Genomic DNA, 24,645 nt, shown 5'->3' with positions numbered 1-24,645 from the left:
GAAGTCATTGAGGCAAAAGATCAGCACAGATCGCTGATTATTGCAGAAGAGCCAATGGCCTAGTAGTATTATTGCTAGAATGTTAATGATTTAGGGACACACGTTTGAATCCTGCCAAGGTAGATGGTGGAAATTGGATTCGATTAAAAGTCTGGAATTAGAAGTCAAACAATGACCATGAATGCATTGTTGATAAAACACATCTGGTTCACTCATGTCTTTCAGGGAAGGAAATCTGCTGTCCTTACCTGGGCTGGCCTACATGTGACTCCAGACCCACAGCAATGTGGTCGACTCTTACCTGCACTATGGGCAATAAGTGCTGGTCCAGCCAGTACAGCCATATCCCTGAATGAATAAAAAACCCTGATGTTATTGGACAGGCTTATGAGGAGAAAATGCCCTACTTCTATTTCCTAAATCCTTACGTTTTTATCCATGTACACAACCAAAATACGTCTCATTATAAAAAAAAACTGGAAAATGTGGAGGGAAGAGACAAAAGCCATCAATGGACAAAAGGCATTGTAAAGGTATTGAGTGTAATGCCCCCAATTAGTGGCAATTTCAAACCTGTGCATTACCATTTCAGGAATCTGTTGATAAGGAAACTTCTCTTCAAACTACAACTCCATGTCTTTTTTTTTGTGGATGACCAAACTAATGAACAGAACCAAGGGTTGCTGTCCCTGAGCATTGTGTAATAAACACAACCTGGGATTATCACCGATGATAATTCTGTAATGAACACAACTTATAGTTGCTATTACTCTACACTGAAAATTCTTTGCTCCCTAAGAGATGAAGTTAATGTCGTTACAGAAGAAAGTGCAAACAGTTAAATAAATGCTACTTTATTTAAAATCTAAAATATTGCATATTCAACTAGCAAAGATACTGATTAGGAATTCCTATAACAGTAACATATATCAATGGATCTTCTGGTTTTCTTGTCATATTTCTAACATATGATTGATGTAAGTTTATGAACCAACAGTTTGGATCTGGAGTGGATTTACCTTTGACTTAGTTCAAACCCTCTGCCCAATATCAAAATAAAAAATATATATCGTCCGAGAGATGTAAACCAACTTGCTTGTCATAAAACACTCATACTGTATCTAAGGCTGAATTTTATGATAGCCTAAATGGGAACATTAACTTTATTAGGGAAAAATCAAAACCAAATTTTGTAAAATTGCACTTGTGATTTGAGGAGATCTCAACAAATTCAATTTAAACAGATTATCTGTTCAAAGGCATATGTTGGATCTTGCTATGTGCAAATCCAATGGGTGTTTCCTACATTACAACAGTGATTAAATTTCTAAAGTACTTCATTCACTGTGAAATGCTTTGGGATGTCTTGAGGTTGTGAAAGACACAAGTTCTTTCTTGCCTTTTATCATCTTAGTCACTGAGGCTATTGATCTGAACATGCTCTTTCCCACATCAATGTCTCACCCCAAAGCAAAGTGATTAGAATTGGATTAAGGAAAAAAAGGAGAGGCTTTGGAAACTTCAGAGACATTGAGCTGTTTATCATTGTAAGGTCTTGAGCAGTTATGAAGGTGAAATCAGTGTTAATTCATAGACTATTAAGAACATGGAGCTGAGACAGAGGCTGCTCCATGGAGATGATCATTCAATACAGAATAGGCCAAGAGTTATTTTTCTTGCCATCACTCAGCTAAGTCTTCACATTTATTCGTTGCAGTTAGAATCTTTGTTTCCTGCACGACTTCTCTCTTTTTTGTAGGTCTCCTCCAGGAACTTTTTGTAGTTGATTTTGCCTTCCATGTTTTCGTCAAATTTTGACATGACGTGATACACTTCATCCTCATTCAGGAGCAGGTCACAGAGTTTGAGCACAGCACGAAACTCTGGCAGAGATAAGTAACCACTGCTGGTGTTGTCCAACTTCTTAAAGGCTCTGCGTAAGGATTTCCACTCTCCTTTTAACTGTGGAGTACAGGTGAAGATAAATATTTAAATTTTGTTATCCTATATAGACGTCTGTATTGCTGTATTACTATAATGGTTTCTAACCGACATGACCACAACCCTGGTAGAGGGGCTCCAATTCTGAAGGGCACTTAAGAGTGGACAATAAATGTTAAGCAGGCCAGCAATGGTCACATCCCTTAAAGTTATAAAAAAAAACCAGCTTTAATGGAGAATTTTAAAGGAAGAAAAACAGGGAGAATTGGTGAAGTTCAGGGACAGAAGTTCACAGTGTAGGTACTTGATGGTTAAAAGCAGAGTTGCCAATTGTGAGACAATCATTTGTAGAGTGTGGATACCACTGGCTGTGCTGACATTACTCCCCGTTCTTTTGTTCTTGAGAAAGTGGTGGTGAGCTGCCTTCTTGAACTGCTGCAGTCATGTGGTATGCATTGATAAACATGCAGCACTGTTAGGAGTTCTAGAATTTTGACCCAGGGAGCAGTACTATAGTTCCAAGTTAGGATGATATTTAGCATGATGGGGAACTTGCAGTCGTATTCCCTTGCATCTACTGCCCTTGTTTTTGTAGGTGATAGGTGTTACAGCGATTTGGAAGGTGTTCTGAAGGACACCTGGCAAGTTGCTGCAGTGCATCCTGTATAAAGTCTGCACAGCTGCCACTGCGGAGGGAGTGAATATTTAAGGTGGTAGATGTGTGCCAGCCAAGAGGGCTGTTTTGTTCTGGATGGTGTTGAGCTTCTTGAGTGTTGTTGACTCTGCATTCATCTGGACAGGTTGAAAGCTCTCCTGACTTGTGTTTTGTAGCTTAGGGAATGGCCTTTGGGGAGTTACTCACTACAGAATTCCTAGCTTCTCAATTTTTCTTGTAGCCACAATATTTATATGACTATTCCAGTTCAGTTTTCAGTCAAAGATCGCCCTAGGCTGTTGATAGAGGGAGATTCAGCAATGGCAATACATTGAATAATAATGGGAAATGGTTAGACTTTCTCTTGCTTTTTTAATTCATTCACAGGATGTGGGCATTGCTGGCTAGGCCAGCATTTATTGTTCATCCCTTTCTGCTCTCACAAAAGGTGGGGTGAGCTGAAACCACTTATTGGAGATAATCATCGGCTTCTGTTTGTGTGGCACAAATGTTAATGCCACTTTTCAGCTCAAGTCTGGATGTTACCCAGCTCTAGCTCCATATAGACACGCTACTACAGTATGTGACGAGTCACAAGTGGTGCTGAACATTGTGCAATCATCAACAAGCATCCCTATTTCTAACCTAACTTTGGAAGGAAGATCATTGATGAGGCATCTGAAGATAGTTGAGAAACCAGAATAAGATAAATTCAAACCTCTCGAAGGGTTGGAGGGGCTTAGAGAAGTGGTGAGGACATGGAGGGATTTGAAAACAAGGAGGAGATTGTAACTCTCTGTAACTTGTGTCATTACCTTTTTTCGGAGCCTCGTTGTGATGTTGTCCAGCCCTGTTCCTTGATGATCAGTAAAGTGAGTATTAGGATGCTGCAGGACTGCCAGCATGTTGCTTCCCCCCCGCCATTGTTGCCTGCGCATTGCAAATGGCTTCAAGAAGTCCACATAATAAACCCTGGTGGCCAAATTAAGAAGAGAATCAGCAGCTGAGAGACAGTTTACATTTACAGTAAAGCTAATCTCACATTTTAAACTCCAAGTAAATAATTTTATTTCCATAGTTGATTTCAAAATGATGGAAACAACAACTCGTGTTTGACTGGATTTATAATACACTGTTCACCTGCACTATTCACTATTGGTACACTTGAATCTAAAGATGTTTCTTTGCCTCTCATAATGGTTGTCTCTAAAGATGGTGGGGGGGGTTGGTGTTGGGGGGAGGGTGGGGGGCGGGTTTGAATTCAATCACTTCAGTCAGTGATTGGATTTGAAAGTACTGAAGTGAGTAAAATTGGGATTTGGAAAATCATGTCATGACGATGTAGAAATTCTGAAGTACATGATTTGTGTGTACCAGTGGAAGAAGATGCAACACTGTGCTAAGGTGCTCATGTGCACCAGTAGACTTAGGTAATCATATGTGATACTCTGGGTTCAGTGCTAATGTGCTATGAATGTCTAAGTCGAAGAGCCACACTCTAGTCTTCCCTGTATTGCAAGTAAAGGACTCTCTTTCTCTCAGCATTATGAATCAGCTAGCCCCAAAAACAAACAGGCCAGAAGAAGAATACTCCTGCCCTGAGTGCTGACAGCAACCACTGTCAAGGGGAAACATGATGAAAGGATTTCAACTGACTGTCAAACAAGAATCCCAAAATCGACTGCTCAAATATCAGCACTCTTCACAAACCACCCACAGAAACTGATCCATATATCTTTTAACTTTTCTTTTGTCCTCACTTTTCATCCCTAATCTGTGAGTTGTTGTTTGTTCTCGCATTTACTAACTAAAACTCACTCCATCGTTAACTGAAGAAAGCCTGGTTAAACTGTTGCCTTTTAAAAAAAAATCATTTGGCCAGGGAGAAAGATATCTACAAAGGAAAGAATCTTTTGTCAATTGAACTTGTTGCGACTAACCGAATGAACCAAAAATAAACTGTAAAATTTGTTCATTCATCCTCACCTGGGAACTTGATATAACTTTGGGAATCTTGTCTGGGATCAGATTATAATAGCTGTAAGTACACCCACAGCACTGTTAGAGAGACAGTTCCAGGATTTTAACCCAATGATAGTGAAGGAGGAGTGATATAGTTCCAAGGATGTATAGCTTGGAGGGAAACCAGCTGGCAATGGTGATCCAATGTATCTTTGCACTTGTCTTCTGAGGTGGCACAGACCATGGGTTTGGAAGGCGCTGTTGAAGGAGGTGGGGTGAGTTGCTGCAATGATACACGCTACTGTTCTTTTTTAACGTGATAAGTGATTTGGCATTTCTGTACTATGGAGTTTGGTTTTTGATGGATACACTGAGTAATCCTTTTCCAAACTAAAGAACTAAGGACAGCCAATGGTTTAACTTGGATCTGCTTGTCTCACTGTGTATTTGTTTCAGATTGGAATTATTACATAATTGTGCCATTAAGCCAATCGGATACAGTTCATCACCGGTTCCTATTTCATCCTAGAGATCCAAAATTATAAGACCAGAAGACATAGGAGCAAAATTAGGCCATTCAGCCCATCGAGTCTGCTCCACCATTTAATCATGGCTAACTTGTTTCTCAACCCCTTCCTTCTGCCTTGTCCCCATAACCTTTGATTCCCTTACCAACCAAGAGGCATCTATCTCTGTCTTAAATACACTCAGTGACTTGGCCTCCATAGCCCATTGCAGCAATGAGTTCCACAAATTCATCACCCTCTGGCTGAAGAAATTCCCCCTCATCTCAGTTCTAAAGAGTCATCCTTTTGCTCTGAGCCTGTGCCTCCAAATCCTAGTCTCTCCTACGAGTGGAAACATCCTCTCCATGTCCACTGTATCCAGGCCTCTCAATATTGTCTGTTTCAATGAGATCCCCCCTCATCTTTCTAAACTCTACTGAGTACAGACCCTGAGTCTTCAACCACTCCTTCATTCTCAGGATCATTTTTGTAAACCTCCTCTGGACCCCGTCCAATGGCAGCACATCCTTCCCTAGACATGGGCCCAAAACCGCTCAGAATATTCCAAACGCGGTCTGATCAGAGCCTATATACCCTAAGCATTACATCTTTGCTCTTGCATTCTAGCCCTCTTGAAATGAATGCATTTACCTTCCTAACTGCCAAATGAACCTGCATGTTAACCTTAAGAGAATCCTGAACTAGGACTCCCAAGTCCCTTTGTGCTTCGCATTTCCAAAACCTTTCACAATTTAGAAAATAGTCTATGGCCGTAAGCTTTCTACCAAAGTGCACAAACTCACACTTTCCCACATTGTATTCCACCTGCCACTTCTTTGCCCACTCTCCTAGCCTGTCCAAGTCTTTCTGCAGCCTTCGCACTTCCTCAACACTACCTGCCCCTCCATCTATCTTTATATCATCTGCAAATGTAACAACAATGCCCTCAGTTCCTTTACCCAGATCGTTAACATATAATGTGAACAGTTGTGATCCTAAGCCTGACCCCTGTGGAACTCTAAATGTTACTGGCTGCCATCCTAAAAAAGACACCTTTATTCCCACTCTGCTTTTGCCAGTCAGCCAATCGTGTATCCAAGAAGGAGAATCCTAAGATGACAACCTCAGCTGGTGTGAGAATTGAACCCATATTGTTGGTGTCACCCTGAATCGCAAACCAGCCAGCTGGGCCAAGTGAACAAAACTGACCCCAAAACATTGGATAGGACAGCCACATGCCAATTCCTGCCCCTAGTAGTTGGTTTAAAACCTATTTCTTGATGCTATAAAACTGCCTACATAAAATACTAATGTTCAAATATAGTTGATAGCAATAGAGTACTTTGAGAGACTTAAGTTATTCACTTAATTGGCTGTAAAGCACTTTGAATGTACTGAGAAAGTGAAGGGCACTACATAGGTTCTTGCTTCTTTTTCCTGACTTCAGTATCAAGGCAAACTTCAGCAGGCCTTGCTCTATGCCTTAACTGCATTCTGGGTGGTGATGCAAGATTCTTATGAGGCACCGATGAATTGCCTATTAAGGGAGATTATTGCTTGTTAACAACCTTATTATATGCAGCTTTCTATCATAACACTTGCTTCAAGCAAACTGGACACCAAAAATTTGCAGTACCTGGTAACTTCAGTTTGCCTCTAGCTGCAAAGGAGATTTATGATGGACATCAGGCACCAATATTTCAGGACATGTTCCATGAGCACTGCCCACACACACTCACATCACGAACATTACCATTTGCTATGTGTCAGCCTTTAGGAATCATGACACCATTTCTGATCCACATGCAGAATGCTTCTGCACTTCAATCACTGTAATGCCACAGCATGCACACTTTGCACTTAGCCCCACGCATCCAGCTGATGAACTGGACCAGGCTGCACCTTCAGGCTGCTCGCTTGCTCTCTTGGCACTCATTCACTCACATTGGGCCTATTTGGATGCCCTCAGCACCCCTGCCTTGCCTTGCCTTTTTATCGTCTTTCCCCTCAGTCAGAGTTACCAGGCTCACAGTATTTAGCTCTTTGGCACTGAACAAAGCCAGGAAGCTTGACATGGTTGTCAGCATTTGTCAGTCAAGTCAAAGGGGGAATAAGCATTTTGTTAGAGGGCAGGCCTCAGCGCAATAAGTCAAGGGCAGCCTCCAGGAGCTTGGAAATGGTCAGTAAGCCACTCAGGGCAGTTAGTGTCAGGATCCTTTTCTCATAAGAAGTGCAGAGACAAATGCCAGGCAGCCCACTACCCATCCTGACGCTTGGTGCACGACTGCAGGCTATTTTCCTCCTGGAGCGAGAGAGTGAGCGAGATAGAGAACAAGTGAGACAGAGAGCGAGAGAGACATGTATTAAGGGAGATGAAAGTGAATGGCACATGTTACGTGCTATGCAGCTGGGGAGGTTCCCCGAGGGAGTGAATAGGTAGCACAGAGGGCATGCTGGTCAAGTCCAGGTTGGGGTCAGTGACAGCCAGTGAACGAAGGCACCAGTGAGAGTGGTAGAACTTCAGCCTTAGTGAGAGGTGGGTGTGGTCACAATGATATAGTGAGTATGAGAATATGGTGGTTCTTAAAATGGCAGAGTTGAGAAGCTTATTGACCTTCTCCCTATGTTGCTGTGTGTTCTTCCAAGGTCGGCTGAGACTGCACTGACCCAGGTGGCAAACTCAGACCAGAGCAGCATGGTCTGGCATCACGGCCTCCACTGCTGGTCCTGGTGAGAGGATTTCCCATCTCTGCACCATCCCATCCGGCAGGATCTCCAAATAAACGGGTGCAAAGCAGGGTGCCAATTTTTCCTTCTTTACCATGTCATTGAGTCATTGAGCCATTGAGTATATTTAAGACAGAGATTGATAGGTTCTTCATTAGTAAGAAAATCAAGGGTTATGGGGAGAAAGCAGGAGAATGGATTTGAGAAACATATCAGCCAAAATCAAATGGTGGAGCAGACGCGATGGGCTAAAAGGCCTATTTCTGCTCCTATATCTTATGGTCAACATCTTATATTGTGCGCGTGTGTCAGGCACCATGCAGGGCAGCTCCACATTGACAGTGCTTGTCTGGGAGCACAGTGACCTATCAAAAATGGCACCGGTGCCAGGAATGCCAGTCCATTCTGAGGTATCCCAACAGTGGCAAGTTGATCTGGCTACAGTGAGAGGTAGGATGGAGCTAGAATCAGATGAGAGGGTGACATGGGGACAGAGTAGGTAGTTAATGAGTCATGAGTCGGAGAGGCGATGGCCTAGTGGTATTATTGCTGGATTATTAATCCAGTGACCTAGGTAACAATCTGGGGACCCAGGTTTGAATCCCCCCATGGCAGATGCTGGAATTTGAATTCAATAAAATATCTGGAATTAAGAATCTAATGATGACCATGAATCCATTGTCAATTGTTGGAAAAACCCATCTGGTTCACTAATGACCTTTAGGGAAGGAAACTGCCATCCTTACCTGGTCTGGTCTACATGTGACTCTAGACCCACAGCAATGTGGTTGACTCTGAACTGCCCTCTGCGCAATTAGGGACTGGCAATAAATGCTGCCTAGTCAGCGATGCCCTCATCCCATGAATGAATAAAGAAAAAATAATGTTCGGTAAGATGCAGTGAAATAATTTGCTTGCAGAGAGAACCCTCCATAAAACTCAATGAAGCCGACACTTGGCCAAAAAAAGGTTCAGCCCTATATTTTCTTTGTCCTTTCTTACTACATCCCAAGAGTTTTCATCATGTAGACATGTATTCCTGGTCGTCCTGACACCTACCTCAATCAGAAGAGAAGGTGATGTTGCAGGAATCAGGGATGTGGTGATTGTAACTACATTCAAGAAGGAAGACAGTAACTACCAAGGAGTCTTCCTGCTACCTGCCATTAGGGAAGCTCATTGCAAACATCATCCTCAACTGCTCCCTCCCAGGAAGTGAGGAACTCCTTCCAGACTCAATGCAATTTCCACCCATCGAGAGGCAGACTTTCACTGCGTGGCAAATTCAAGAAAAATGTAGGCAACGGCATCAAGTGTTGCACATGGACTTTGCGACCTCTTAAAAGGCCTTGGTTCTGGTTTATGGAGTACCCTCCTCCGATTTGGTCTCCCTCAGAAATGTGCGACCATCCTCACAATGGGTGGCACAGTGGCTCAGTGCTGATTCATAGCGTCAGGGACCTGGGTTCGATTCCAGCCTTCAGCAGCTTCTGTGTGGAGTTTGCACATTCACTCCATGTCTGCATGGGTTTCCTCCAGGTGCTCTGGTTTCCTTTTCCAGTGCAAAGATATGCAGTTTTAGGTGGATTGGCCATGCTAAATTGCCCATAGAGTCCAGGGATGTGCAAGCTAGGTGGGTTTGTCATGGGAAATGCAGAGATACAGGGGTAAGGTGAGGGGGTCTGGGTGAGATGCTGTTTGGAGGGGTGGTGTAGACTCTATGGCCTGAATGACCTGCTTCCATATTATAGGGATTCTATGATTCTACCTATTCTACAATCGCATGCAAACTGTGACTCTCATCAAGGTAACCACCACTCAGTGAAAACTAGAATTCATCTCAGTGGCATCATTGCACTGACTCTCTTCTCCATTTCCCTTGCTGCAATACTGCATCTCATCTCCAGCAAATTATCCCCAAGTGTGGAGTTGCAGTGGTCGGATCACATGCATATGTTCTCACTCAGAGACCGAATTCCAGGACATTATTGACAGTTTCTCTGAAGCATATGAGAAAATGGGCCTTTCATAAACATCCCAGGAAACTAAGGTCCTTTTGTAACCAGTTCCAAAATCACTCTTCCTGCTGACTAAGATTAACAACGAGATCCTGAGAAATGTGGACCATTTACTGCACCTGAGAGTCCCTCTCAACAAAAGCGGCCATAGCTTACAAAATTTATCATTGCCTCAAATATGCCTCAACCTTCAACCAACTGAGGAAGAGTATTTGAGGACCAGGATATCAAACCTAAGACTAAGGTCATGGTTTACCAGGCAGCAGGGATCCCCATGCTCCCCTATGCAGCAGAGACTTAGACAATTTGCAGTGGGCACCTCAAAACAATGGAGAAGAACCACCACCAGTCCCTTATAAATTACTGAGAATGCAGTGGCAAGAAAGGCAGTCCCACATCAGCACTCTCTTCCAGGCCAGCATGTCCAGTATCAATGCACTAATTACCAAAACAAGCTCTGCTGGGTCAGACATCTCATGGAGACAACAATGATGCTTTAGAGATGTCCTTAAAGTATCCCTGATGTAGTCAAATACTCAGCTGAATCATGGGAGGTCCTAGCTTTTGACCAACTCAAATGTAGAAGGCTTGTTCAGAATGTCAACATCAAAAGACATCGCTGGGGACGTGCAGAGGCAAAGTCATCAGAAGGTTTGCACATGCCTCTAAAAGAACCCAACCACCCAACCCTTCAAGCAGGACTTGCCCCACATGTGGCAGAAATTGCAGATCACAAATTGGACTTTTCAACCACCTTGGAACTCAAACTCTAGAAGAAGCATATCATGCACGATTTCAAAGAACTTCCCAAGGAGACGGAGCAGGCTGAAACATTTGGAGAGGTGGTTTGACATAATACCATTAGACCATAAGAAATATGAACATGAATCGGCCATTTGGTCCCTCGAGCCTGCTTTGCCGTTCAATAGGATCATGGCTGCTCTGACAATCCTCATGTCCATTTTCCCGCCCTTTCCCTAATCTTAGAAATCTCCCAATCTTAGACATCTTAGACATTCAATAAGGAATCCAAAATATTGGAAATATACAGCAAGGAAGTCAGCACCCAAAAAGAGAGGACAGGTTTACATATAGACCTTAAGGGATTACAAAAACTATAATTCTATCTTGTGACAGATTTTTATTGACCTGTTGTGTAGATCCATCTGGGATTCTGAGCTGAAAGCTAAAGCCAAACAAAGGAGTGACAATAATGCAGAAAAGCTGCATATATGCATTATAATGCATATAATTAGACTGTGAATCAATTTACATTATCTTTAATACGGAATTTAAAAATTTAATTGGTGAATTTCTTTATAATTACAAAAAGGTAGTGTGGGCCATTTCTTCCCTTCAAACTTCCTTAATTGATCTTTGACTTCAGTTCCACTTTCCTATCTTAGCCTTAAATACACTCAATGACATAGTAACCATAGGCCTTTGAGGTAGACAATTCCTAAGATTATAACCTTCTCCTCCTCATCTCTGTCCTAAATGATCAACCTCTTCTCCTGACACCATGCCCCCCGTTGTAGATTCTACAGCCAGTGAGAACAAAACTCTCAGCACCTATCCTGTCAATGCCTTCATACATTTCAAAGTACATTTATAATTTCATTGTTTGTGGGGACAGAGAGCTGTACAGACCCTTTCCCAAAGCATTCTTGATGCTTAGAGCCCCAAAGTTTCATTTCAGGTATTTCAAAAGCGTTTTTACTTTTTATATCCAGTATTTACTATTTTCCTCTGTTTACTTGCGCATTTAAAATTCCACTGGCTTAGCTCATTAAACAGAGAAAATCAGAGTTAATGTTTTGGGTCTGATGACCCTTCCGCATGGACCTGAAATGTTAACTCTGATTTTTCTCTTCATAGATGCTGCCAGACCTGCTGAGCTTTTCCAGCAACATCTGTTTTTTTCCTGATTTACAGCATCCGCAGTTCTTTTGGTTTTTAGCTAATTAAACATTTCCTTTTCAAATAAGATCACAAGATGACTTAAAATAGTTTGCATTCATCAATGGTAAGACAGAGGCAAGGCCACAAGGATTTAAAAAACAGCAATACTGTAGATGCTGGAAATCCGAAACACAGCAGAAACTACTTGAAGCACTCAGCAAGTCAGCCAACATCTGTGGAGATAAAAGAAGTTAATATCTCAAGTGCTTTGTCCTTCGATATTTGTTTTGTCTGTGACCTCAACTTCAGTCTTTACACAGATGTAAGGATGCAAGGAATATTGCTCTGAAAACCTTAAACTGAAGCTGAAAGTGTGAATGGTAATAAATGAACATAAGAAATCAGAGCTGGAGTACAGAATTCTGTTCCTCCACCCTGCTCTACCATTCCACACGATAATGGCTGATCCCGACTTTCTTGTCTGCTCCCCATATCTCTTGATTCCCTGAGAGATCAAAACAATCTCTTGATCTCAATCTTTAACATACTCAACAACAGAGCATCCACAATAATTGTGATAGACAATCTCAAAGAATTTAAACAAGATTGACAAACCATTGAAAAAGACAGAAATTCACTTGCAAACCCGGCAATACCTTAGCTTCTCAGCAACCTCTGCCTAACTAGTGGCACATCTTTGCTTACAAAGACACACATACTGTGTCCATAAAACATCTACACTTTGGTAAGTTCAATTAAATAAGCATTGCCCCTTATAATATTAGCTGTGGCTCAGTTAGTAGTTGAAGCATCATGTTGAGATTGTACAGGATGTTACTGAGGCTTCTTCTGGAGAACTGTGTGCAGTTCTGGTCACCCTGTTACAGAAAAGATATTATTAAACTGGAAAGGGTTCAGAAAAGATTTCCCAGGATGTTGCCGGGAATAGAGGGTTTGAGTAATAAAAATAGGCTGGATAGGCTGTGCCTTTTTCAGTGGGAGCAGAGGAGGTTGAGGGGTGACCTTATAGAGGATTAAAATCACGGGGGGCATAGATAAGGTGATTAGAAAATGTCTTTTCCTAAAGGTGGGGAAGTCCAAAAGTGGGGACTTATTTTTAAGGTGAGAGGAGAAAGATTTAATGGTGGCAAGCTTTTTACACAGAAAGTGGTCAGTGTGTGGAATTAACTGCCAGAGGAACTGATGGATGCAGGTACAGTTACAATGTTTAAAAGACATTTTGATAAGTACATGAATAGAAAAGGTTCGGAGGGATATGGGCCAAATGCAGGCGGGTGGGACTAGTTTAGTTTGGGAACATGGTTGGCATGAACTACTTGGACTCAACAGTCTGTTTCCATGTTGTATGACTATGACACTTGTACCATACTTGTCTTTGGAATAATAAGGTTCCAGTCCCATTCCACAGCTTGAGCGCTAAAACCAAGGCTGACACTGAGGCAACATTATGCTGTGGCTTGGACATGATATTACACTAAGGTCCACATTTGCCTCTCTTTAAGGAGAGATCTAAATGTGTAGGAGGCAGTTAAACAACATTTCCTAGATTGATACCTAGATGACCAGGTTGCCTTATTAGGAAAGGTTGGACAGAATAGACTTGTTTTCACTGGAGTTTAGAAGATTGAGAGGTGACTTGATTGAGGTGGCTAGGATCCTGAGTGGTTTTAACAAGGTGGACATGGAAATTATGTTTCCTCTTGAGGGTGAGTCTAGAATTAAAAGGCAATACTTAAAAATAATGGATTGTCCTTTTAAGGACAGAGATGAAAATTCTTTTTGCTCAGAGGGTTGTGCAACTTTGGAACTCTCTGCCTCAGAAAGCAGTGGAGATGGGGTCATTGTATGTTTTTGGGGAGAAGATATATTTTTCTTAGGAAATGGAATCAATGGCTGTCAGGAGTGGATGAAATTGTAGATTTTTGAAACACAAACAAATCAGGCACATTCTTACTGAATGGCAGAGCAGACTTGAGGAATTGAACATTCTACTTCCGCTCCTTACATGTCCACTTGTTTGAATCTATACAAGATCCAATTACACTATTTTATGTAAGTGTGGGGAAGTTGTCCGCAGCGTTCCCCAATATTTATTCCTCAATCTACATCTTAGAAAGAACACATTATTTAGTTATTACCACAGTGCTATTTGTGGGAGCTACCACTGTATCTTCTACATGACAACGTTTACTACATTCCACTGGTTGTAAAGCAGTTTAAAATACTATACAAATGCATAGATATGAATAAAATATACACACTTCAATCTGAAAAGCATCCATGAAATCGTTAAATTCCGTAGCTGAATTTCCATGTACTATTGTACTATTTCCATGTACTACCATGTACTATGTTCGGCAGTCTAGTATTAACTGAACATATAGTGGTTGAAGTGGATATCGCAGATGTACTGAAGGGGATGCTAGATTAGCATGAGGGAGAAAGAAATAAAAAATTATGTCAAGACAGACAGATAAATTAAACAGAATGGGAGGAGGTTGCTGTAGGCCATAAACACATTAGGCCAAAAGGCTTTCTTCTGTGTTGTTAAATTTTATGTAGTCCAATGTTATTTTGGATTTATTAGTTTTTCTGCACCTTTTTCACTCTTGAGAACTGGCTGCACTGTTCACATCACTGCCAGTCTGTGCGGCTCTTATAAGGCTAACTTTGCTTAACCTTGTCAGCTGTTTCAATGTAATGTTTAACTTTCTGGGCAATTAACAATCCATTCTCAAACCCAGGCGTCTCAGCTCTGAAATATGTTAAAAGGAGATTTTAATGTGTCCCTATGCATCCCCCTCTCTCTGAGCCTCAATTCAGAGAGTCAGCACAGTTGACCTTACCGGCCATCTCCATTGATTTCGAATTTCTTTGCCAGCATCTCACATTCATATTCATTCAAATTCATACACAATTCAGTCAAGATATCTTTAAACTCTTCTTTGCTGACAAAGCCAGTGCTGTAAGGGTCAAGCTCCTGAAATTCTTTTCTAAGATCATCCCACAAGTAGTCCACCTGCAAGTTGCAAAAGTTAAATCAACAATGTCAACTCGGCTTAGCAACATTGCATTATGTACAAGTATTTATAAACCCTTTTGCAAATTTAAACTTTGGATGTTCACATGCTACAAACAAACTGTAAGCAGCATATGCAAGCAAGATAAGTTTTGATGTAAAACAGCCCAAATTTCAAGATTTCAACATAGAGTCATACAGCACGGAAACAGACCCTTCAGTCCAACCAGTCCATGCTGGACATACTCCCAAACTAAATAGTCCTACCTGACTGCTCCTGGCACGTACCCCTCCAAACCTTTCCTAATCATGTACTTATCCAAATGTCTTTTAAACGTTGTAAATGTATCCACATCCACACTTCCTCAGGAAGTTCACTTCACATGCAAACCAGCCTCTGAGTAAAACGTTTGCTCCTCATGTCTCCTCTCACCTTAAAAATGTGTCCCCTAGTCTTGCAATCCCCCATCCTAGGGAAAAGACAACTACCCTTAACCCAATCTGTAACCCTCATTATTTTATAAACCTCTATAAGGTTGCCTCTCAACTTCCTACGCTCCAGTGAAAAAAATCCCAGCCTATCTAGCCTTTCCTCTTATGTCAAGCCTTCCATACCCAGCAACAGCCTGGTAAATCTCTTCTGAACTGTCTCCAACTTAATAATATTCTTCCTATAACTGGGCGACCAGAATTGGACACAGTATTCCAGAAGAGGCCTCACCAATGTCCTGTTTAACCTCAACATGACTTCCCAACTCCTATACTCAAAAGGAATGAGCAATGAAGGCAAGCAATGATCTCTATCTTGGAATCAGCAATTCCATCAGTTCACCTTTTCTCCCACTCTCATCATTTTCAATCAGCTAAACATCACAGCATGAGCATTCAAAGTCCTTGGTGAATTATGCTGTTGTACTATATGTTAGAACATAAGAACATAAGAACTAGGAGCAGGAGTAGGCCGTCCGGCCCTTCGAGCCTGCTCCGCCATTCAATAAGATCATGGCCGATCTTTTCGTGGACTCAGATCCACTTACCCGCGTTCTCACCGTATCCCTTAATTCCTTTATTGTTCAAAAAAAATCTACCTTATCTTTAAAAACGTTTACTGAAGTAGCGTCAACTACTTCACTGGGCAAGGAATTCCTTAAATTAACAACCCTCTGGGTGAAGAAGTTCCTTCTCAATTCAGTCCTAAATCTGCTCCCTCTAATCTTGAGGCTATGCCCTTTTGTCCTAGCTTCACCTACCAGTGGAAACATCCTCTCTACTTCTATCTTACCTATTCCCTTCATAATTTTATATGTTTCTATAAGATCCCCCCTCAATCTTCTGAAATCTGTTATTTACAGATTAGATGTGCAGATGATAGAAACAAAGTTATTAAAGTTTAAAGTTGCACAGGAGCTTTAAGTACCCAATTAATCTGGATTTTAAAAAAGGGAGGAGCATGCAACTGAATCAAAAGCTGAGATTCTCACTTTGGCACGAACACTGTCCACCAGGATGTCAGATGCACAGTTGAGGTTTTTTGAGCACATTCGAAAGTCGCAGTCTCCTTTTCTCGGAGGGCTGATTTTGGCATTGGGGAAACAGGCAGATTTAGGAGAGTGACCAAAATGCCTCACAAACTCCAGGAAGTCCAATGTCTTATCCTGGTTGGTGATCAGCGTTTGCCAAAGCCTCCGAATCTCACCACGAGTTACTTCTGGGCAAATGTCAAACCTGGTAGGGAATAGGAGTGAAAATATACTGAGGCAGGGTCGACACCTTTAGAAATAAAGCTGCAACATTATTTTAAATGGAGGCATGTGGCCAGCGAACATCTCTAAAATGCTCTGCCTGCCTTTTGAATGTCACCCTATTAACATAGTGGAGTGTGATACATCCATTTCTACAGCTCTAATCCCAATTCACATGCATTCCAAGTTACCGTTTCAGAAGTTGGTACATAGTTTCATGGTTCAGCCGCCTTGAATTAATTTCATCCAACTCTTCAAATTCTCTTTCAACCTCTTGGTACTGGTTACATAACAGTGTTTTAATAATCTGGAAGAGCTGTACAGAGCAAAGAGAAAAATAAAAGAGCTAAGCCATTAGGTTAAACAATATACTTTGCAAAATATCATTCTGTGAAAAGTGCCTGGGTAAATGCAGTCCTGTCCTGTATTTGTAAACAGGATATACATAAGGTTTTGCAACATATTTGGGGTTTTATTCTCAAATGTGTGGCATACTTTGAATCCGCCAATGTTTATCACTTAACTGTCAGGTAATACCCTATTGATAATTTTGAGGCCTCATTATGCATTCTATTTATTGTACTAATATTTGAACAGGGATAGCGATCTCGGTTAACTAGTTAGCACTTCAAGCATTCATATGTTTTCATTTTTGAAACAGGTGAGAAAATCTTAACAAAGATTGATATATAAATAATATTCTAACTGTACGGGCAGGATCTTACCTTCTAAGAGCTGTGACCATTTCCCGATCTCAAAGCCTCGGTGAGGTGCTGTCTGCTTTTGGAATCAGTCAATGGACAGATTGACCATTCTTAATTTGAATGGGGCTGCTGGAAGCAATGGGAACACTCAGGGCAGATTGCCTGTGCCACCAGGAGAGGTGGTCATTGCTGTCGGGGAATGACTGTGAGGGGGCCTCAAGATGGAAGTGTCCTCTGAACATGACTGTGGTCAGCTACAAGACCATCATGAAGGATGGTGGGCATTTCCACTGGATGTACAGCAGCCGCCACTGCAGTCATCTGCGCCATGTCTCCAGGATAAAGGAAATTAAAAGTGGGGGGAGTGATATTCTAGTCCTCCGACCATCTGCCAAGGCCGCCTCCAGCCATCTACTGGGTTTTGACCTCAACAAGCAAACTGTTCAACACTGGCAGTGTGACCAAATTGCTCTCCATGCATTTCATTTCTAATAATCAACAACCTCCACTGCTGGACACAACCATTGCCAGTACCATCCTGGCACAGCTAAAGATGCCCAGAGGCAGCAATGTTGGTTTTAAATGATCTGGCAGCATCGTTCTGAAACTGCTCCCCCTGCATTGATGTGGCTGCCAAGATGTCGCCCTTTAAATTCATCCCCCATATGAAATGACATTAAAACTATACCTGATCTGGAGTTCTACCACTTCTCCTGTCTTCATCCAGCTGGTTGGATGACACTTTCTCATGAAATCCTTTAGGCCTTGATATCTTCTCGTCAAAAATGCTAGAAACTCCTTTCCTGTCCAAAGTGGATGTATTAACTATTATTCACAACTGCAAAAAACACACACAGAATCTTCCATTGTCTCTGGCTAATGGTATCCAGAGACCTAGATCAGGAACATCCTTATTTATAAATGTATTACTCAGTATAGGCCACAATTAGTTTTCACACAACATTAGGAAAAGCTGAAAAGGAATAGACTTCATAGTTAGAACAAGACCAGAGATGAAGGTGCATGTCAGCTCAGTTGGATGTACAACTAGTTTGCAATGTAGGGTGACACCAACAGTGCAGGTGCAATTCCCACACCAGCTGAGATTGCCATGAAGGTCTCTCCTTCTCAATCTCTTCCCTTACCTGAGGTGTAGTGACCCTCTGGTTAAACCTGCCATTGCTCATCTCTCTCTAACAGAGCAGCCTTACTGTGTGATAGGATTATGGTGATTTTGCCTTCAGATAGATGAGGATAACTGGAATTATGCCGAGGGTAGGTTGTTGTTCTTAAGGTACAAGGCTTACAAAATGAAGCTGGAGCTGTGTGGAGAGGGATGGGGGTAAGCTGGAAGATAAGATATAGAGAAAGTAGGTACACTTAAAGGAAGGCAGCAAGGAAAGTTTGGAGTGTGGGAGGAGACGGTAGAGCAGGATTAGAAGGTAAGGTGCAAAAGGAAGGACAAAGTAGCAGTGGATGAGGAAGAAGTTTAGAAAAGTTTAAGGGAGGTTACATCTTGATAGACTGGCGAGGGGTTAGCCATTGTACATGGTTAGCAGTGGGTTCTGGTTGAACAGGAATGGGAGAAGCAACTGCACTGCTGCAACCAGCCAGAACAAGTGAATGCCAATCAGACCTGAGGAGAAGAAAGGAGGCAGGTGAGTTGAGGTGGATGGAGCAGGCAATAAGAGGAAGCAGCAAGGCAAACTGGGATTAATTAATGTAGGATTAATGCAGAGAGGAAGAGGAGAGAATGGGAGGAAAGTGGAAAGGAGACAGGGAAGGAGCATAAGTCAGTTAAGGGAGGAAAGGAGTGGGAGCAGGTGAGCAGTGCTGGAAATGGGATGCCGGGGCTACTGAGAAGCAATGTGGGGAGAGGAGGTGGAGCCTGGTTAGGAATATGGTATTTTCAGTTTTGGTTGCATGACTTTCGGCATCTAACAGCCCAAGCCAATGGTCATTCCATACATCCATTCATGCAGAATACTGCTTTTCAGCACCAATTGGAAATTAGTCACACTTACTCAACTGGTCGATTCTTGACTGTAACTCAAATATTGTGTTTTACCATATAAAAGATATAATTTCAACCAACTATGATTGCCTTCTTTTTGTTGCTCACAAGTAACTAGCAGATGACCTCTAGTTCCCTGTATTTCCAAGAAAATCTAAAAAGATTGGCAACCCCACTGGACAGAAAAGTCAAGTGGAGAGAGCCGAAACAGCAGAAAGCCCAGAAAATTATATTAAATAAAAATATGGCCTCCGACATTAAATGGACTGCAAACAACTGTCAAGAGTTTAAGAAAGCATATCAGCTTGGTGAAATAGCCCTTTTCCATTTTCATGTTGTAATTTTGATATAATTCTGTTTAATAGTAAAAGGACTACATAAGAAAAATATTGACTCTTCAGGAGTTAAAAAGAACTTAAACAGCAATGAAGTTGATGGTTAAATAACAATAGTAAACAGATTTTTTTTCTTCTTATTGATTCATAGGATATGAGTGTCTCTCACTGGGCTGCATTTATTGCCAGTCCCTAATTATCCAGAAGGCAGATAAGAGTTAACCACATTAGTAACCCTGTAACCACTGAACCAGCTGTTTAATTCCAGATCTTTGTTGAATTCAAATTACATCATCTACCATTGTTGGGGGATTTGAGCTCAGGCCCTCAAGACCATCAACCTGGAATTCTGGATTACTAGCCCAGTGACATTATCACTATACGATGGTCTCCCCTGAAATGATTGATTAGATAACATGTCAGTCACGAAAGAAGCAAATGTAACGATTGTTCATTAAGGTCACATTTATTGACTAATCCTAATTACCTTAAAAGGTGTTGAGTCTTTTCTTTGAATCATTGCAGCCCCTGTGTTTACAATCCTTCCATCGTGGTGATAGATTTTCACCCAACAATAATAATGGAATTGTGGTACATGTCAAGTCGGAATGTACGTTATTTAGAGAACAATTATGTGGTGATAGAGTTCCCTCAGTAATGCTGATCTTGCCTCCCTCAGAAATTGTAACCCTCCAGAAATACACACCCTTACAAAACATCGCTTCGCTTATCCTAACTTGTACCAAGTCCTGTTTACTCACCATCACTTACTGACCTCAATGCCTTAATTCTCAACATTATTTTTGAATTCTTCCATGGCCTCACCATTTCCTAACACTGTCACTTCATTCAGCAAGGCAACCCTCTGAGGTATCAGCACTTTAATTCTGGACTCCTCTTGGCCTCTGATTTTAGTTACTCCATGATCAGTAGCAGTGCCTTTATCTGGCGAAGTTACAAGTTCTGGAGTTCCCTCCTTAAACTGCTCCCTACTTCTCTACTTCTCTTTCATCCTTAAAACTTCCCCTTTACTTGCTTTAATATCCCCTAGTGCCTTGGTATTAATGTTTGTTTAATAACAAAAGTAACAGCTTTGGGATGTTGTACTATGCTAAAGGTGCTATGTAAATGCATGTTGTTGCTGTCACAGGGCTAGGTCATATTACTGAAGCAATTTCATACATCTGAGCAGAACTTTGCTCTCAGCTATAATTTCTAAATGCATAGCGATCCAGTGGAGAAATATCTGCTATTCAACATTAAAATAACTTGGTGTAAATTTGCAAGTATGTCAAAGGACCTTGTCCCACTGATCACATTTAATCAAGGTTGGGCAATGCACTGGATTGATACTGAATTTAGCATCAAGCCAAAATGATATGAAACAATCTGCTGTGAAGTTTCTTGGACCATTGAAGTCGGAGCTTGATTAAAGCCTGACTTTGAATTGCACTGTCAGTTGGTTGCATCACAATCATAGCAGGGACACCATTAATATGGTATACTTACCTTTAAATAGGAAAAGCAATTGTTAACATGTCATCCTGCCACTCAGAGATACAGAACTAATGGCCATTTTTTGTTTGGTTTCAGTTTGATAAACTTAGTTCACCTCGGAGTAATACAGCACAGAAACAGACCCTTCAGTCCAACCAGTCCGTGCTGAACGTAGCCCCAAACTAAACTAGTCCCACCTATCTGCTCCTGGCCCATATCCCTCCAAACCTTTCCTATTCATATATCCAGCCAAATGTCTTTTACACATTGTAATTCTATCCCCATCCACTACTTCATCAGGAAGTTCATTCCACAACCACCCTCTGTGTAAAAAATTTGCTTCATGTCTTTTTTAAATCTCTCTCCTCTCACCTTAAAAATGTGCCCCTACAGATGTGAATTTACAGAGAAATTGTTGCATCTGATATGGTTGAGAAGTGGTTAAAACACTAATTAACAGGGGCCCTAAACAAAAAGAAGAGGATGGAGCAAATTAATTTGAAGTGCATTTCATCTTCTTCCATCTTTCAACCTGAATCAAACTTTTGACCATCACCAAATTTCTACTCAAGTTCAACCTTTCTTAATTAATTGTCATGTGACTTAGTAAAAGAAGCCTTTCTCAACAACATAGCACTGTTCTGCCATCATTGTCTGCCACTAAGAAATGTCCATTTAACTGGAATGGGCAGCACCTACAATACAAACAGCCCCAGATCCATTCATCTCTCAGGTTCAACTAAGGACAATGTTGATACTCAGAGGAAAGTGACCTTAGTAGGCATGTGCATTGAAAGTAGTCTGGTCCATAGTAACAGGGGAATCTATTCATTAACATGGCATTGAAAGGGTCTGCACATAAAGGTTATCAGAAAAGCAAGGCATGAGGCGATGGAAGCCTGGTTGCTGATAGAGTCGCCATATCGTGGTGTTTGAAAAGGACTGGCAGTTCAACACATCCAACACCTGACAAACTTGACACCAGTCAACCCTACAAGTTCTTATGAATGGAAAAAACAAAAGACAAGACTAAATGAGTTTTTCTTGCGCTTGGGTGAACGGTGTGGCTGCTTTTGGGAGGCTGTTAGCTGCTAACGTGGAGGCTTTTGTGCACAAGTAATGACAGACACTTTCCATCTATTTGAACAGGAGGACCACTCGGAGTCTCCACGAGAGACACGGTTACTGGGGCGACCCGGGGTCAGACGGAATTAACCAAGCGAAAACAATACGAAAATTAGCCTGACACTTAGCAAGTAACTGAAGACTTTATCGAAATAATTACCAGTGGCAAAATTGCTTCAGAATACCAAACCACAATTGCAAGGGCACAGGGCGATCACGATTAAATGATTCGTTCTTTGTTAATTTATTAATATATTTTTTCCTCGATGGACAGCTCGGTGACCGAGTAAAGTGGATGCAAAGATGCAGGTGTTGGGGGGAAAAACATACAACACATTTTCGCAGGGGTAAAGCTGGAATGTTGGGTCCATTTGCTCCATTCTGTGTGAGTCAAGCTTAGATCCTGCTCGAGAGAGAAAAATAAACGGGAATAAAAGAAATGTGTGCCTTAAGATAAACCAACCACAGAAAAAACCTGGCAAGAATACTCTGAGTCGCGTTTTAGCATTCAGCGAGGAAATTCAGGAGACTATCTGAGATGTGACAAGTTAGCAAATGAATGCTAATAGTAAAATGTGGGCACACCGTGAAATATTGGAATAAAGTTCAGCCTGGAACAGCAGCGTAAAGCAAACAGTTGTTTCTACAATCACGGTCCATTTTTAACCGCTTCGTCCCTTCTCGTTGCCGAAGCTAAACAAAGCTGGTGTGGACACTGTTTTATAGAGTTTTCTGCAGGGCTTGTTTCGAGACAAAACTACGTGTTGTTTGTGAAATCAGGCAGCCTAACGATGTACATTGTTCACATAGAGCCATTAGCATTCATTTGAGACCATTTCTGTCTCCTTCTGCTGTTAAAGGGGGTTAGTTTAACATGATTCACATGTGGTGTGCAAATAACCAGGGGAGGGGGCAAACCGACCAAGCGGGTCCAGAACCGGAAGACCCGGATCGGTAGTGAAGAAGTAATAAGGGGTGGAAAATCTCAGCCTATGTTTCCCTCTGAAAGATTGCTGACCCGAAGCTCCCAGCCACAGTGGGGACTCCGTGTAAGACACGACCTCAGGCAGAAAGGGAAAAGAGTAAAAACACAGCCCAACGTGGCTCAGGGAGGCTAATAGTTGGGGGGAAAAAAATCACACAGAGTTGAAGGGAAACAGAAAGATGGAAGAAAAATGTACATATATGTGGAAAAAGAGAGACAAAAAAAAATCTTTAGACAGAGATAAACCAGTCACCGTCCGAGCACTGATGGGGATGTTGGAGAGATGGGATGAATGGAAGATATTGGCAGGGATCGGGGAGGTGGTGGGGGGTGGGAGGAGGGCGCTGTGGATGAATGTGGAAGTGTAGAATTTATGTTTCTTTTTACTCTGTTTGAGTTGATTGTTGTTTCTGTCTTTTTTTTCTTGAATCGATTTAGGGGGACAGGGAAGTCAGTGTGGGCGGCTCTGAAGAAGCCCCTCTCTACAGCTGTGGCTCAGAGGATTAAGCGGCTTCAGCCACAAGGCAACATCACACAAGTAGCCTTTGAACAAAAGTCATGGATACTATTAATGATATGGTAATCCTTAATCGAGCTACCTCCCAGTAGTGGTTATACTGACATGGGAAGAATATCTAAGTCCTGGAAGCAGCCCGCGACAACACTGTGCTATTGTTTACGCCCAGCCTGACCAGTACTAACTTTTTTTTTTCTAGCGTTTTTAACAGTCACTTTTCCCCCCTTTTAATAAAAAAAATGGAAAAGCAGTGCACTGAATCTAAATCGGGTTGGATTTTGTGCTCGCAGTTCCCACACACGTTTAATATCTACTTAGTGTTCACTGCACCAGCTGTTTACTGGATACTTTTACATGTTAAAAATAAGACCACACAAAGGCAAAGTTTCAGACCTCTGGGAAGATAATTTAACGGTGGAAGACGATTTGAACATTTCTGTATCTCTCCTGTTTTATAGCAGTCATTGCTAACTGACTGTGAATTAAATCTCCTGCTCTGTGTGAATTAATAAGCAGACTATTTGTAAAGAGGCTTGACATGCTGATATTTTTATCATGAAAGTTATTTCTGAAGGGCTGCATATATCTCATGAATAAAATAATGCATTTTACATTTAATAGCAATTATGTGAAGTAAATTCAATTCAATTTTAATTCATTATTGGGGGTGTAGATACTAAATATTCAGAACCCATTTGAGTCACTTTCTTGACAGGAATGAGTCTTTTTTTAAAAGTTCTACCAAAAGCAAGGAACATTGACATTTTATTTGGAGGAACTGTTCTTTAACTACTGCTGACTGGCACACTTTTTTCCTGATACACCCATTATGTTAACAGCAGATATTACGTACTAATGTCATGTGTGGTTGTGTCAGGTTTATTCAATTGAGGTCATCCACAATGAGTAAAGTGAAATAATTAGCCAAAGACTTGTGAATATAATTGTTATGCCTTAAAGAAATGTTCAAATGAA

General features: G+C 41.5%; 1 protein-coding gene across 1 annotated transcript in view; it reads right to left on the bottom strand.

The window, feature by feature from the left end:
* Positions 1-941: 941 nt before the first annotated feature.
* The window catches only part of si:ch211-197n1.2 (EF-hand calcium-binding domain-containing protein 6), an 85,771-nt gene continuing 62,067 nt past the window's right edge, over positions 942-24,645 (bottom strand). Inside the window, exons 13-18 of the mRNA XM_020516759.2 lie at positions 17,886-18,000; positions 16,685-16,809; positions 16,233-16,476; positions 14,579-14,751; positions 3,412-3,568; positions 942-1,962 (exon numbers count right to left, since the gene is read on the bottom strand). Coding sequence (XP_020372348.2) covers positions 1,705-1,962; positions 3,412-3,568; positions 14,579-14,751; positions 16,233-16,476; positions 16,685-16,809; positions 17,886-18,000 — 1,072 coding nt within the window. The 3' untranslated portion in view covers positions 942-1,704. The remainder of the gene's footprint in view (positions 1,963-3,411; positions 3,569-14,578; positions 14,752-16,232; positions 16,477-16,684; positions 16,810-17,885; positions 18,001-24,645) is intronic.

This window comes from Rhincodon typus, chromosome 3 (assembly GCF_021869965.1).
Source record: "Rhincodon typus isolate 14 chromosome 3, sRhiTyp1.1, whole genome shotgun sequence".
Taxonomy (NCBI): Eukaryota; Metazoa; Chordata; class Chondrichthyes; order Orectolobiformes; family Rhincodontidae; genus Rhincodon; species Rhincodon typus.
This window is presented reverse-complemented; position numbering and strand designations above follow the sequence as displayed.